This window comes from Penicillium cosmopolitanum (genome assembly GCF_028827165.1).
Source record: "Penicillium cosmopolitanum strain IBT 29677 chromosome Unknown utg000005l:1.0-4006212.0:1.0-4009387.0, whole genome shotgun sequence".
Taxonomy (NCBI): Eukaryota; Fungi; Ascomycota; class Eurotiomycetes; order Eurotiales; family Aspergillaceae; genus Penicillium; species Penicillium cosmopolitanum.
Window position 1 is genome coordinate 3554788 of NW_026622675.1, and position 14075 is coordinate 3568862.

The 14075-nt window shown below is 51.9% G+C and overlaps 2 protein-coding genes across 2 annotated transcripts; one reads left to right on the plus strand and one right to left on the minus strand.

Moving 5' to 3' along the window:
• Positions 1 to 1502: 1502 nt before the first annotated feature.
• Positions 1503 to 7837, minus strand: N7509_004340 (protein kinase RIM15; the record flags this gene model as incomplete). Its single annotated transcript, XM_056628977.1, has 2 exons — positions 1503 to 7205; positions 7286 to 7837. The coding sequence occupies 2 exons, from the start codon at positions 7835 to 7837 to the stop codon at positions 1503 to 1505; spliced, it is 6255 nt and encodes a 2084-aa protein (XP_056491711.1).
• Positions 7838 to 11155: 3318 nt separating this feature from the next.
• On the plus strand, positions 11156 to 13943 carry N7509_004341 (uncharacterized protein; the record flags this gene model as incomplete). Its single annotated transcript, XM_056628978.1, has 7 exons — positions 11156 to 11260; positions 11332 to 11725; positions 11786 to 12240; positions 12300 to 12400; positions 12433 to 12508; positions 12574 to 12743; positions 12794 to 13943. 7 exons carry the CDS (start codon positions 11156 to 11158, stop codon positions 13941 to 13943), a joined length of 2451 nt encoding a protein of 816 aa, XP_056491712.1.
• Between the last annotated feature and the right edge of the window lie 132 nt (positions 13944 to 14075).

Genomic DNA, 14075 nt, shown 5'->3' on the forward strand with positions numbered 1-14075 from the left:
ACTACCGTTTAGAGCATCCCTAATTTAATGCAAATTATGTTCAAACACCATGCAGCCACCGCTTGGCGATCTCCACCGGGTGGCGTGGATGGCAAAGGGGCAGCGTATCACAACGTCTGCTATTTTGAGGCTGGCCCTTTGATTACGCCGGTGGCAGAGGGGCAGAGGAAGGAAGATTGAGATTTCACCAGGGTCTAGATTCTACATTCTAGATTCTAGATTTTAGATTTTAGATTCTCTGAAGTTTCCCTTCTGAAGCACACCAAATAAACATCCCGAGGAGACAATCTCAAAATAGCCGGGATTCCCAGTCGTGATATCACAAGTGGGTCAACTTGATCCACCTCGGCACAAGAGACTTACGAGTATGTACGACTCGGTGTATTCAGGTTGCGCATGGACTACGAGGAGACCGCGTACTCGCAGGCCGTTACTCTGTACTCTGGGACCCTACTCCGTACAAGCGTGAAAGAAATCTGCACCTCCACCACCCTTCACCACTCCCCACCACGCACGACATCCAATCGATCTCCCCGATCGGGACAGAGTTGGTTCCGATCAGCATCACGTTGCTTCTACATACTGTACGAGTATGTCCATAGTCACACTAATAGTCACACTAAAGGCGGAGTGCAGGTGCAGGAGCAGGAGTAAGCGAACCACTATCTCCCAAGTCGTCATCTGCATCTGCATCTGCATCTCCTGCTGCAATGGGGACGGGACTAGATGGTCCCAGTTGGTCCAAGTTGGTCCCACGCTCAAGATTGGTTGTCGGCAGAGTGATTGGCACAGCAATTGGGCCGGCCTCATTCGTCGGATTTGGCGTGCGGGCCCAACGGAGTAAGATCGTCCTGCTTTGACAGCGCCTTTACCCGAGGCGAGACATGGGATGGTCAATGTAAGGTCCGTGATGCGGGCGGTTGAGAGGGGCTATTTTGGCTGTGTGGCGAAGTAATAATATTCTACGAAAAATAGAACAAAAGTGTGTTCCACTTGGAATCAGAGAGAGAGAAAGAGGAACTTGGGAGTCCTGAAGGTCAACTTGATACTGGATTAGAAACCAACTCAACTCGAGCCAAAGCTCGAGAAAACTAGTACATAGGCACTCTAGGTCCATTCCAATCCAATTCAGTTCAGTCGCTTCCACCCAATGCCCAGATCACAAAATGGCAAAGAAAGAAGAAAAGAAAAAAAGAAATTGAACTTCACTTTCATTCCGAAACGCCGGGGCTCCTTGACCATACATAAAACAAAAGCTGAAAGCCGAGGTGGGACATAAGAGACGTGAGAGCGATGCGCGTATAATGACATGTCCGCTGGACAGTGCAAGAGAAATCAAGAATCAAGGAAAATGTTTACAACGAAGGGAAGTCGAATCAGAGATGCAAATATGTGGAAAGAAAAGAAATGGAAAAGGGTCACGAGTATGATGTTCGTGACGATAAAACCGCAAGAGCCATGATAGTAGTAGCCTAGGAGGAGGACCCTCGGGGATGGCTGCCCTATCTTTTAGAGGTGGACAGGTCGATACGATACCGCTCACTCGGTCGTGGTGTCTCGTCGCTATCCGGTGTAGGAGATGGATGTAGAGGACGGGGTGTAGCTTCAGGATCTGGCGTCTCGGTATAATCGGTGTCATCAACGCCAGAGCCAGAGCTAAACTCGGCAGAAAGTAGACTACTTGTTGTCTTCACCTCCGGCGTAATGGGGCCTCGGCCTCGGCCAACTTCTCCGCTGGGAGGCGTAATTTGACCCTGGGTCAGACTCTCCGAGCTAGCCTTCGATACAGAAGGGTGGGAGGTTGGCCCTGAATAGATAGAGGTATCGCGATGTCCGAGAGAAGGACGGCGCTGGTTTGATCCAAGAGATGAGACCGATGCATTCGGTGGTGAATTGTGGGGACCGACTTGTTCATCAACCTCTGACTCCTCGGGGATACTCATCCCCTCGAAGCGTTCCTCCAGGCTCGTGCTGGCAGGGGAGCCGAGAGAACCGTCGTCACTACCGCTTGCGAACTCTCCACTTTGTCGGCGTAGAGCTTCCCGCTCCTTCTTGATGAGCTCTTCGCTGCCACTGACTACACTGCCTCGACTGTTTGTGCGCATCATCTCAATGCCAAGCTTAGACCCCGGTCGACGGTTGCGACTTGGTGGACTGCGGCGAGATTGGGTGTTGCCAAGCTCCTCATCCTCGTCGTCGCCGGATTCCGCACCTTCGTATTTCTTGCGTTCCAAGGACTCGCGCTTCGCACGGATGGCTTCACTAGAGCGCTGTTTCCGTGGGGTGAGTGTACCGGTTCCGTCCATAGCGGCGGGTGCACTGGCAGTGTGGAGTATTTGGGGAACAGGCATCGCTTTGGGATCCGGGCTGCCAGGGTGGGCATCTTCGGAGATACCTAACCCGCCGCTTCCCTGTTCCCAGTCATCATGACTGCGGCTGATGATGACAGGCACATCGTCTGGTTTGATCGACTCCATATCACCAAATACACTGCTGGTCACCGATTCATCCCGACTCGACCCCCGGTAGGAACTAGGAGGGTTGGGCACGAAGCCCGATGATGCCGAGCTAGGGCTGTCATCGGTCGGATGCGTGTTGGGACGAGTACTCGGCATCGACATGGGGAGGGGGGATTGCGATGGATTGTAATCTTTGGGTGGAGGTTTCCACATGCACCACTTAATTAGAGCCTCTGTGAGCTTAGAAAGTGTAGGTGGTTTCTGGATGAGTGCATCGAAGTTATGGGTCTCGGGTAGATCCTTCAAGTAACCAGTGACAGCGATAATCGGCGTGTGTCTGTTTGCACTGCGGGTTTCACGGACCATACGTGCAAAGTCTGCGCCATTGACTTGAGGCAACTTGTACTCGGTCATGATAATATCGAACTGAACTTCACTCAGAGCGTAGCGCACGGCCTCGGCTCCATTGGCCACCGTGATGGTTCGGCAGCGTAGCTTTTCAAAGAGACGCTCCATCACCAGTCGTGAAACAGGGTGATCCTCACAGATCAGAATATCCAGGGGGCGGAAAAACGGACCCTCGGTCAAATTGAATTGTGACATTCGTCGTGAGCTCTGCCTACGGCGCTGGACTTTCAGCAAAGCCTTGGTGCGAGGATCTTCATTGTCGGAAGAAGACGGGGAAATATCGAACAGTTGACTGCGTCGCTTGTGATGAGAAGGGACAAAGGATTCTCTGCTGAGGGAGGAAGACAGTTCACCGCCATCTTGAGACCCAATGGTTTGCGATCGGGCTCGGCTGGCTGGAGCACTTCCATGTCGATGACTCGATGAAGACGGGTGCTTATCAGGAGAATGAGCTGGCATGCGACTGGCTTTCACGGGAGAGGAGGCGACCGAGCCCAGTCTCAAGTTCGGCATGCGGGTCTGCTCCGCCGATGATGGTTGGAATGTCCCACTCGACTGGTGTGACGCGGTCGAGGAAGAGCCCGACGTTTTACGACGCTCGTGGTTATGGCCAGTGCTGAACTGAACCAGAAGCGGCGAGGATGGTTGTGAGGGCCGGCTAGGTGAAGAGTTGGCCTGGCTCAAACTCGATGGCGAAGATGGCCGGTTGTTGCCCTTGTTTTGGGACATCGTACGCTGCAGCGACATTGGCAAGGGACTTCCATCCAGAGAAGGCTGAGAATTGGTCAAAGGCGTCTGTCCAGCCGCGGACGAACCGGATTGACGGTGCTGGGCCTGCATCGCTTCTTGCCGCATCTTCTGAATCACATCTTTATTGGCCTTTTCGAGCATGGGCAGATTCTTGAAGTTAAAGCTACCAAAATCGTCGGCTAGCGAGGGTTCGCTTAGTCTCCGGCTGCGCGAGTCACGGGCGTCCCGCACATGCGGAGGGATATGAAGAGGCATCAAGGGGCGCTTCATGGAATTCACTTGTGAGCGGACCTTGAACAACGCATCGTGAGGTCGATCCGTCTCGGTTGTGGCTGGCATTTGGGGGGAAGGTTGATCTTCCATTTCCTCGGCGAAAGCCTGTAGGGTCGCGCCGCGAGCATCAAAGTATTCGGTATCCTCGGGGTTTTCCAAGTTAGGAACAAACTCTGCTTTGTCTTCCAACAATGTACCCCAGTGAATATCGTTGAACCAAGGATGAGCACGAATCTCTGCTCCGCCGTTTGGGAACTTCTCCTCGACATTGGCTCCAATACGTTCACGCGGATTCAGAGTCATGAGCTTATTCATCAAATCCAGCGACTCTACAGTGGTGTACTCCTCGGGATCTTCTGGCCAGTTGATCCTCCGATGCAAAATATTCTCGAACACTTCGTCCGGGGTCTCGGCGTTGAAGGGTGGGTATCCAAAGATGAACTCGAACATGATACACCCCAGGGACCACCAATCGCTAATCTCATCCTGTCCAACTCCATTGATGGTTTCCGGAGCCAGGTAATCGGGCGTTCCAACGAATCGTCGGTCATGATCTTCAGGATCGAAAAGAGCCATCACAGGAGGCAACATGTTCTGCTGCGGGGGTGTATTGTGGAGCATAGGATTGCTGAAAGTAGGCTGTAGCGGATAGAGCTGGGGCGAATCGTCCAGCTCGCTTGGCACGTCATCTTCAGCCAAGTTACTGGACAGCATACTTGGTGAAGGTACTGGGGGCTCGTTGAGAGGCTCATTGAGGGAAAATCCTCTGAACATCCCGTTAAAGCTGTCGCTCCCGGCACTGTCGCTTCGATAGCCTGATGCACGGCGAGAGCTTTGTCGACTCAGTCCACCCTGATTCAGATTGCTTTGGTTCATACCACTTTGGTTGAGACTGAAATAAGAAGGTTGACCCACGCTGGTGCCCGGCTCGGGTGTGATTAACGGGGTAGATCCGGGAGAGCCCGCCTGGAAGTCAAAAGATGCTGATCGGGATGATGCGATAGATATGGCACGGGGGAACGGACCCTGCTTGAGCAAGTCCGGGGCAGACTCATTTGGACTTTTCAGAACTCGCTTCTGTCGGCCAACCAATCCCATGCGGGAAAGACCAAAGTCTGTCAATTTCAAATGCCCTGTCTGATCAATCAGAAGGTTGTCTGGCTTAAGGTCACGGTGAACAATTCCGCGGTTATGAAGGTGCTCAACACCAAGGACCACTTCAGCAATGTACTTTTTGGCCCAATCCTCAGGGAGACCGCCAAGAATCTTGACAAGGGAGGCACAGTCGCCGCCATTCAAATACTCCATTACCAGATAGAGATATTCTTTGCTTGAGAAGGTCCAATACAGCTTGGCCACGAAGTCACTCTCACCCTGCCACATCATGATAGCACGCTCGGCCTTGACATTAGTGACTTGATTCTTAGCAATCATGTCTGCCTTTTTCAAAACCTTGATCGCGTAATATTCGCCAGTCGACTTTTTCTTAGATAAATATACACTCCCAAAAGCGCCTTTACTTATAGGTTTGATGATCTCAAAGTCCTTTATAGAAGGCGGTGCGGGACGTGGCTGCTGACTGACTGAGGGTAGACGAGGAGATGGTGGGGGCTTGGTGATGTCTGAAGAGGTAGCAGAGGACTGGCGACGATGATGGCGAATGTGATGAGCCAACTCGCCCGCGTAGGTTGAGGGAGAAACAATCGGCGACGGTAAGCTTTCCGCGCCGTGTGAGTGTCGAGGTTTCGGCATTCGTAGCGGAGAGTGTGGGCCAGCCACCCGAGCAGGAGAAGGTTGGCGGCGAGGGGAGCTCGACAAACCTGGGAGAACTAAGCTCCTGCGTTTGCGATCAAAGCTTCGTTCCGACGAAGGTGAGTCTGTCCGCATGGCTCCCGCGAAAGCGGACGTCGAGGGCATGCTACCATCACTACTATCACCCGCGTCAATGTCAGACAATGGCAAACCGCGGCGAGAGGGTTGAGAGGTGCCTAAAAGGCCAGCAGCACTCTTATGCGATCGGGGGGTCGGGCATTCCATGGGACTATTTGATCCTGTAGACACTGCAGTAGAGGACGATCTTGTTTCGCCTTGTGGTAGGAAGGGACGATCTGGCGAGTTTCGCATTGACATTGTCAATGCAGATGTGGTTGATTTTCGTGGGGTGGGAACAACTGGCGCAGGTGGCTGTTGCGGTTGCGCCTGTGGTTGCGCTTGTGGTTGCGCTTGTAGGGGTTGATGCGGTTGTTGATGAATTAGCGACGATAGAGACTCATAACTTGCTTCCGGTGAAAACGGCCCCTCTCGAGCAGAAGAATAGTCACTTCCAAAAGCGCCTTCCTGGACCACTTCTTCGTCGGAGGAACAGGAGGAATCGCTGAGCTGGCCAGCAGCGATACGCTCAGCCTTGCTGAGAGCCGCAGCGATACACTCTTCCACCAGCACTGTATATTCAACACGAATCCTTTCGGCGTATTCAACGATCTTGCGATGGCGAACAACAGCATCTACTTTGGTCTTAGCGAGAGCTTCAGTATCACTTGAGAGGGCTGCCAGGCCCTGGTCCTGCTCTAGTGTATTGGAACTCGGAGAATGCCATTGAGCGACCTGGGTAATTCTGGACTCGGACTGCGGCGAGAGCGTCCGGAACTCCTCTCCAGGCTCTGGTCGGGATGATTCTTTGATGACCGACATGCTGATTTCCAACGCAGTATCGCAAAGATCGAGCACAAGCTCGACAATACGCGCAAGAGGCCGTCGAACAGTGAACGAACGAGGGCGACCGGGGCCTTGTGCGATTCCCGAAGCCGAGTGGTCTCTGGAGCGAGGAGGCGTCCCTGGTGCAGAGCTAATATTTGATACGGGTGCTGAGGATGGCGACGAGTTGACTGGTGATGGTCCGATCGGCAATCCTTTGTACTCCGGTTGGGGCGACGGCATGATATGACCATCAAGTCCAATCGCCGGTCTTCCCTGTCGAGACTCAAGCGCATCTAGTACTTTCACGATCGAATGTCGGTGCTCGTTCAGGTTCTCTTGCGCGATCTGGACGTCCATTTCCGCCCGATGCTCCTGGAGGCATAAGTCTGAATGCTTTTCGAACCACCACGGGGTGATCTGACGTTCACAAATTCGACAAAGTACCGGAGTTGGGGCGGGATGTTTCGCCGGGTCGGGTTCGTTCGCTGCTGCTTCTGCCAGCATGGTGAGATAGTTCGCGAGGACCTCCGCTCCAACGCCGAGCGACTCTACCAGCTGCGGTGGGAGATCGATTGTCACTTCTCGCGGTTGGGTAAACGGTCGGAGCATCCACATAGTCTGTAGCAATCGAGATTCAGGTCAGCTTTGCATATTTCGATGCGATACGGCGGATGTTCTGGGGATCGCATGCAACGTACGTGTCCGGCCTCATCATCTGTTCGCTCATATACCATAATACCCTGTCCCTCCATCGTGAGCACATTGCGGTCGACTTCGCCCTGCGAAGAGTCCGTCGGCTCATTTGTTTGTTTCCCCTCTCCTTCATCCTCGATCTCGACCGGGCGTGACTCGGGTGCGTATTTCAAAACCGAGTCCGGCCCCATCTGGACAGAGAAGCGAATGAAGCGACTCCGAGAGTCGTCCTCCTTCATTGCCTCCATCGCATCACGAAAGACATCTTTGTTTCCCAGCAGGAGATCGGATATCAAGCGACCTTCGACGGATTCCGGGGCCGAGCCCACAACCTGTCTCCACGATGGGCTGACCCATTTAATGCGACCGTCCAGGTTCAGATCCACGATGATGTTCAACGTCTGCTCGGCGGCTTCCTTCAAATCCTCACGCTCCTCCCGCATATCGTCACTCATACTCCGGGTCATTTTCGGGTTGATATTCCGAGCCTCCTGTCGCAAGGCCGTGACCGCCGGCGGCGCGAGGAATTGGGGGTTTGTTGAGCCATTGTCCGCCATAATGAATCGGTCGGGCCGACGAGGGGGGTTCACGGCCGGGCGATCGAAGGTAGTGTCGATTGTATATGCGATATGGATAGAATCAAAGAAAGTCGGGCAGGCTATCGAGCCAAGCAGAACCGTCTGCTGGAAGGCAGAGCGGATTGCTCTTGGGACAGACGAGGCCGAGGCTATCGATTCATCCGTAACATTAATAGGCCATGACGCATCCGCAGAGTATGAAATCAATGGATCCCACTGCGAATGCACTCAAATGGCAGAATGATGACTTGAGAGGAGGCCTAAAGGAAGTGCGAGGACGGAGGATAACGGAAGCCGTTGTCTATGCGGGGGGGAATGTGTAGTCGCGACGAGGCCGACGCGTAGGATCATCGACGTCAACCCTAGAGGCCGACCCAGGGAGGGGGGTAGATAGACTGGAATCAGGGAGATATTCGGGGTTGGAAAGGAGGATATCGATAAAAAAAACAACCAAACAAAAAAAAGAAGGGAGGGGGGAGAAAAAAGGAAGAGAGGAGAGGGGGGGGGAAGGAAGTGAGGGCGGTGATTGGCGGTGATTGGCGGCGGGTGTGCGTCTCTCCTCTCTTCTTCTTTTCCCGCTCAAGACAGACCAGCAGAGAGAGAGAAAGAGACAGTCTTGGACGATCATTTCTAATTTCTTCGACCTGCCATATGGGTACGATACTCCATCATGAATGATATCGTTGATTGTCACTGTCTGCCTGATCCTACATTCTACATTTACTACATACATTCCACTCTGAGGACAAGGCTCCTCGGCCTAGACAGGAGCATCGAACCACACCTTACGATCCAAGCTCAGCTCCTTGCTCATGACGTTGATTCAATCTATCAATCTCTCCGTCCGAGCTACCTGGGCTCAGTGGGCTGCAGAAATGGACTCGAGTCTGGATCCGATAGGTACTTTTGGGATTCAGAGCCAAAGTCAGAGTCAGAGTCAGAGTCCGACTTCAAAAGTCTGATAAATCCTTGTGGCTGCGCCTCGTTTAGCCCCCAAAGGCAGCTTTGCAGCTTGCAGCGCAGTACAGTGCAGTGCAGTGCAGTGTACGAGTAGTGCCTTTGCGGGACCTGTGCCTCCAAGCCCACACCACAGAGTTAGGCGGATATTTGCTCCTCCGCGAAGAAGCAAAACCATAAAACCACAAAACCGAAACTCGGTGGAGCACAAACAGTGGCTACATACAGTACGAAGTAAAGGGACGGGCTCCCCCGCCCCCCCCTGCGATGTCAATCCACCCACAGATTCCAAGCGGGCCCGATCCCTTCATGCCATGCAGTCCATTAGGATGTCATTCCGCCGCACTAGGACAGCATCACACCCCAGTTGGACGCCACCATCTGCTTCACGAGACTTCGCTTGTCTCGGGGTCTTTGAGAGCACGAGAGCAGACCCATGGGCCCATGGCCCTGCAGATTAATTCCCAGAGTGTTTTTAACCTTAGAAAGTGGATTAACGATTACAGCATGACCGCGACACATACACCCACCCACCCTCTTCCCTCCTCCCTGTTCAGTTGAGGGTAGAGTGTAGACCACATTGTTGCACCTTTCACTTGTGCCACGCAGGTCTATTTCGCGCCACGGTCCCTTACTAGGTCGCCATTGATTCATATATTGGGGGGAGGGGAGGCAACCAGAGCAATAAGGAAACGATCTCCGCCCGGAATGTTCGGGAGTGAGTAGAGGGGTGGAAGGAAGGGAAATGCCCCAAAGGTTCTAGCAAGTTTCCAGCAAGTTTCCCAACTTTGCTCAGTTTCCCAAGTTTTGGCATTTACCGTGGACCGTGGGCGATCCTTGTCTCCACCGTTTTCTTCATCCCCCGATTTGCGGGGTAGTCACCTGATGCCCGCCATCATAGCAACATTGTGCCTATCGTGCTCTCGTGCCTTTCATCCTCACCCTTTGAAAACAGGGATTATATCGTTCGTCCACGGTTGTGGCCCACCACTGGCGTGGACATAGACATGGGTATGGATTGTGTTGCGAAAAGCAGGGGACTGAGTTTCCTTCCCCATGACTGACGCCATCCATACCTCCCAAAAAGTATCCCGAGTTGAGGATTGGAGATACCCCCCGAGTAAACTTTATGCTTCTCCTTCCCCCCACCCTCCTTGAATCCAATGAGACCCGGTTAGCACCGGTCGTCCTGCATGGATCCGCCTCTGATCAGTGGGGAACGTTCGGATTCGTGGGTGCCGCTGTAATCCTTCGCGGCCGGCAGGGAGCTGCATTAGCGGACCGTGAAGGCCTGAGGGGAACCGAGTCAATTTGTAGATCTTTTCACTCATTACGTATTTCTGTGAATCATATCCAGGTGGCCCTGCCCCTCCCACACTGGCAGTCTCATTCCCGGCTCAAGGGGGCGGATTAATAGTACATCCCGTGGTCAGGCGGTCACAAGGTTGAAGGCTAATCGAACCTCGAACTTGGAACTATGGTTAAGATATGAGCTGGCCTTGCATAAGTGGAGTTACTAGCTCAAACGAGTCGATCTCAAGGTTTGTTCCAAGGTCAGTCACACTGGCATCATGATAATACAACCTTGGAACTTGTACTAGTAACACGGAGACTTCTTGATACTATATATGTCTCCGAATGATGTGGTCCATTCATAGATGGTGTTCGCCAGCCTTGGAATACTTCGAGTTCAACTTGAAGCTACAGGTGCTGCTAGTGCTATGCACACATTTATAGCATCGAGAGAAGCTAATAGACCACAACGAGGTCGGCATGAGTGGGCTGACGTGCAAAGATGGGAATGGACAGCCGTGGATGGAGACGAGTGCTTAGACCACTCCCAAGAATACATATAAAACTTCCGAGTTCTTCAAAGGTTTTAACTTGAACTTGAAGGTTAAGATAAGATCGTTGAGATAAAAAGATGAGTGCCTCGAGGCTATCTAGATCGGCGTCCAGACCGGTCATGTGATCTGAACCTTGGAATGCATCTTCATATCCCAGGTCCTCCCTACGAAAACTAAGATTAAAGTGGTAATATTCATGGATATACTGTATCAGGAAGCTATCCCTTGATGTTATAGAGCCCAGTTAGCTGTTAGCTAGCTAGTAACAGACAACATTGGATGAACTGTTCCCAAATAGGTCATTGGTCCCATACCATCCCAAATTGCTGGCTGATAACCGCCTGGATCGTCAGGTGTCGACCCATTCCAGCTTTGCCTGCTTTGTAATATCCAAGACCGCCCTCCAACTGAATCTATCACTTTCAAAGAAGACTACAGCCAAACTGGTAGCATTTTCATCCTCAACTGCTAACCAGTTTATATCGGTGCTTGAATGTCTTCCGCAACACCTGCTGAAGATCCCAGCGCTCGACGTAAACGGCCCGCTAGGAAGTATACCTCCCGCGCCTGCGAGGAATGCCGTCGACGAAGAGCCAAGGTATGCATCATCACCACCACCCGAATGTATATGACCTCCGACGTAGATCAAGCAACTGACCTCCTCGATAGTGCGATGGCAATAGACCCTCCTGCTCGCGATGTCTGGATCGCGGAATCCGCTGTCAGTACTCGACCGCCGAGGACGGGAGACAGCCCGCGCCTAAGGCATATGTGGTGATGCTACGGAATCGGATTGAGCTACTGGAGCGTGTATTGCACTCACATGGTATTGATCCAGAAGCCTCAGTTGCGCAACTGATGGCCGAAGATGAGCTTTCGAATCAACATCAACCAACTGAGTCGGAGTGGGCATCCGCCGGCTCAAATTGTAACGTCGAGGACTTGTGTGGTACTTTTGATGGAGCTTTAACCCTGGACGAATCATTGAACTTCGATCAGGATGGCGAGGTTAGATATTTTGGCCCTACCAGTGGAAGACTCCTCTTCCGCTCTTCGGAAAATGGTAAGTATACCAAAGTCTTTTCCGATTGTCAGCCAATGCTGAGCTGATATTGGCATATAGACTCTCCGGTCGAAGAGGCATATTCAACAGATCCATCATGTACGGGATGCTCTACCAATACACCGGAATGTCCAGAACCTGCCGCGACTTGTCGATACGAAGTGGCTGGCGAACTCTCTCCACCATACGAAACCTGGTTATCAGATGAACTTCAAGCGCATCTCATCGACCTATACTTTGAATGGGAACAGCCATGGTTTCAGATGCTAAATGAAACCCTCTTTCGAGAGAGTATGGCCAATGGCGGGCGATACTTCAGCCCCTTATTACTGACCTGTATTCTCGCGGTGGGCTCTCGGTATTGCGATCGACTCGAGGTTCGAACCGAGCCGAACGATCCCAACACCGCAGGGAGGATGTTCATCTGCAAAGCAGAGAAATTGATACAAAATGATTTGAGATGGCCCAAGATCACTACTATTCAATCATTGGCTATCATGGGCATGTTCTACATCGTACGTTACTATAGAATGCGAGTCTCATGAGTGCCGATCGCTGACTTGATCCTCTCCAGGCAACGGGTTCGGATGCAGCAGGTTGGCTTCATCAAGGCATGGCCAATCGTCTTGCTCTGGACATGGGTTTCAATATGGATCCGGCCGTTTTGGCCGGGCTGTGTCCCTCCCGCCCATCGAGATCGAGTTGAGGAGGCAGATCTATTGGGCTTTGTATTGCCATGATAAGCTTTCTGCAAGCTATGCTGGTAGAGTCTGCACCCTCCTGGTATGATACCCCGTCCCCTAAATATTCCTCATCCATCCCGAGTCATAGATCTAATCATCCCACAGGACTCGCAAGGTGTTGTGAACAAGCCGTACCTACAGTGTGCAAGCACCAAAGTCTTACCTTCGGCGAAAGGCAATGGTCAACTACGGGCTTACTCACAAAGGGACGTCGCTAAACTGCACCAAGCGATGATTGACCTTTGCCGGATTCTCGAGAAGATCCTTCACTCACTGTAAGTGTGATCAGCGAAAGTCGGTATGACCAGGCTCTAACCCATCCCAGCTGGTCACCTAGGCCCCTCCTCCATGCCCATCAGAGGTCCGCCTTCTTCGATTCCTGCGTCCTCGAACTCAAAACATGGTACTATGATCTTCCCTCGGAAATCAAAATCGACCGATCATCCGGCCCATCCAAGTTCCCACACGCCTACACAATGCTCATGGTCTACCACACAATTTTCATCCTCCTCTGTGGCCCCTTCATGAACAAGCCCTCCTCCTCCTCCAACGCGAATACGCAAACAGATAACATGACCAGCACCAATCAAGGCGAATCCCAAGAAGAAAAACCGTCCCCCGACCACTCCCGAACCACCAAAGCCCTCGCAAGCTGCAGTTCCTCAATCCGCGCAATGTGCCTCATAATCCAAAAATACCGCCACACATTCGGCAGTTTCAAAATGAGTCCCATCACAGCAACATACTGCACTTTATCCGCGGCCTTAATTATAATCGAAAACTGCTGCACAATCGAAAACAAATCACCCAACACTACAAAGACCAATCCCAACCCCAATTCCAATTCAAATGCCAATTCCAGTCCCGACGCCTGCACTGCCGAAGAAGCCACAGGATCCAACCGCAATTTATCCCCACACGTAGCAGTGGGCCTGTGTATGCAAGTTCTACGAGAATTATCAACGTCCTGGAACATCGCCAAGCGAATCGGTCGGAATTTGGAAAAAGTTTACACCCAGCGCTTCGGCTCGGATCATGTTCCCTGCCCGCCGAAGGAATGTGATATGGCAGCCTATGAAGCGGCGACTCAACTCGTCGATGCGAATATACCCTTCGAAACGAATGTGCCTCCGTTGGATACCTTTGATCCCTTCTTTGATAATAAGAATGCCATGCATCTACAAAACCCCCTTTCTTTTCATCTTGAGCATCAACATCAACATCAACCGCTTCCCTCTGCCACCGAGGCACATTCTATTTATCTGAATCAGGATGAGAATACACCACCCGTTACTGGTTTTGATGCCGGTGTCGGTGTCGGTGTTGGCGTTAATGGTCCTGATTTCTCGAACTTGGTAAGCTCTGATGAGCTTTTTGCGCAGAATTTGGGATTTGCCTTTGAGCCGGATTGTTTGCCGAGTGATTATAATATGTTTGATACGTTGAATCAGATGTATTTAGAGGAGACGTGGTGATTTTGAATCTTTGATGATTGTGACGACGTTAGAATACATGGATTTTAATCTATAACAGAACCCTTTTTTCCCTTTCCCGATCTTCTAGATGTATATTTGTTATAATTTATACTTGAGCTTTTGGTTCACGCC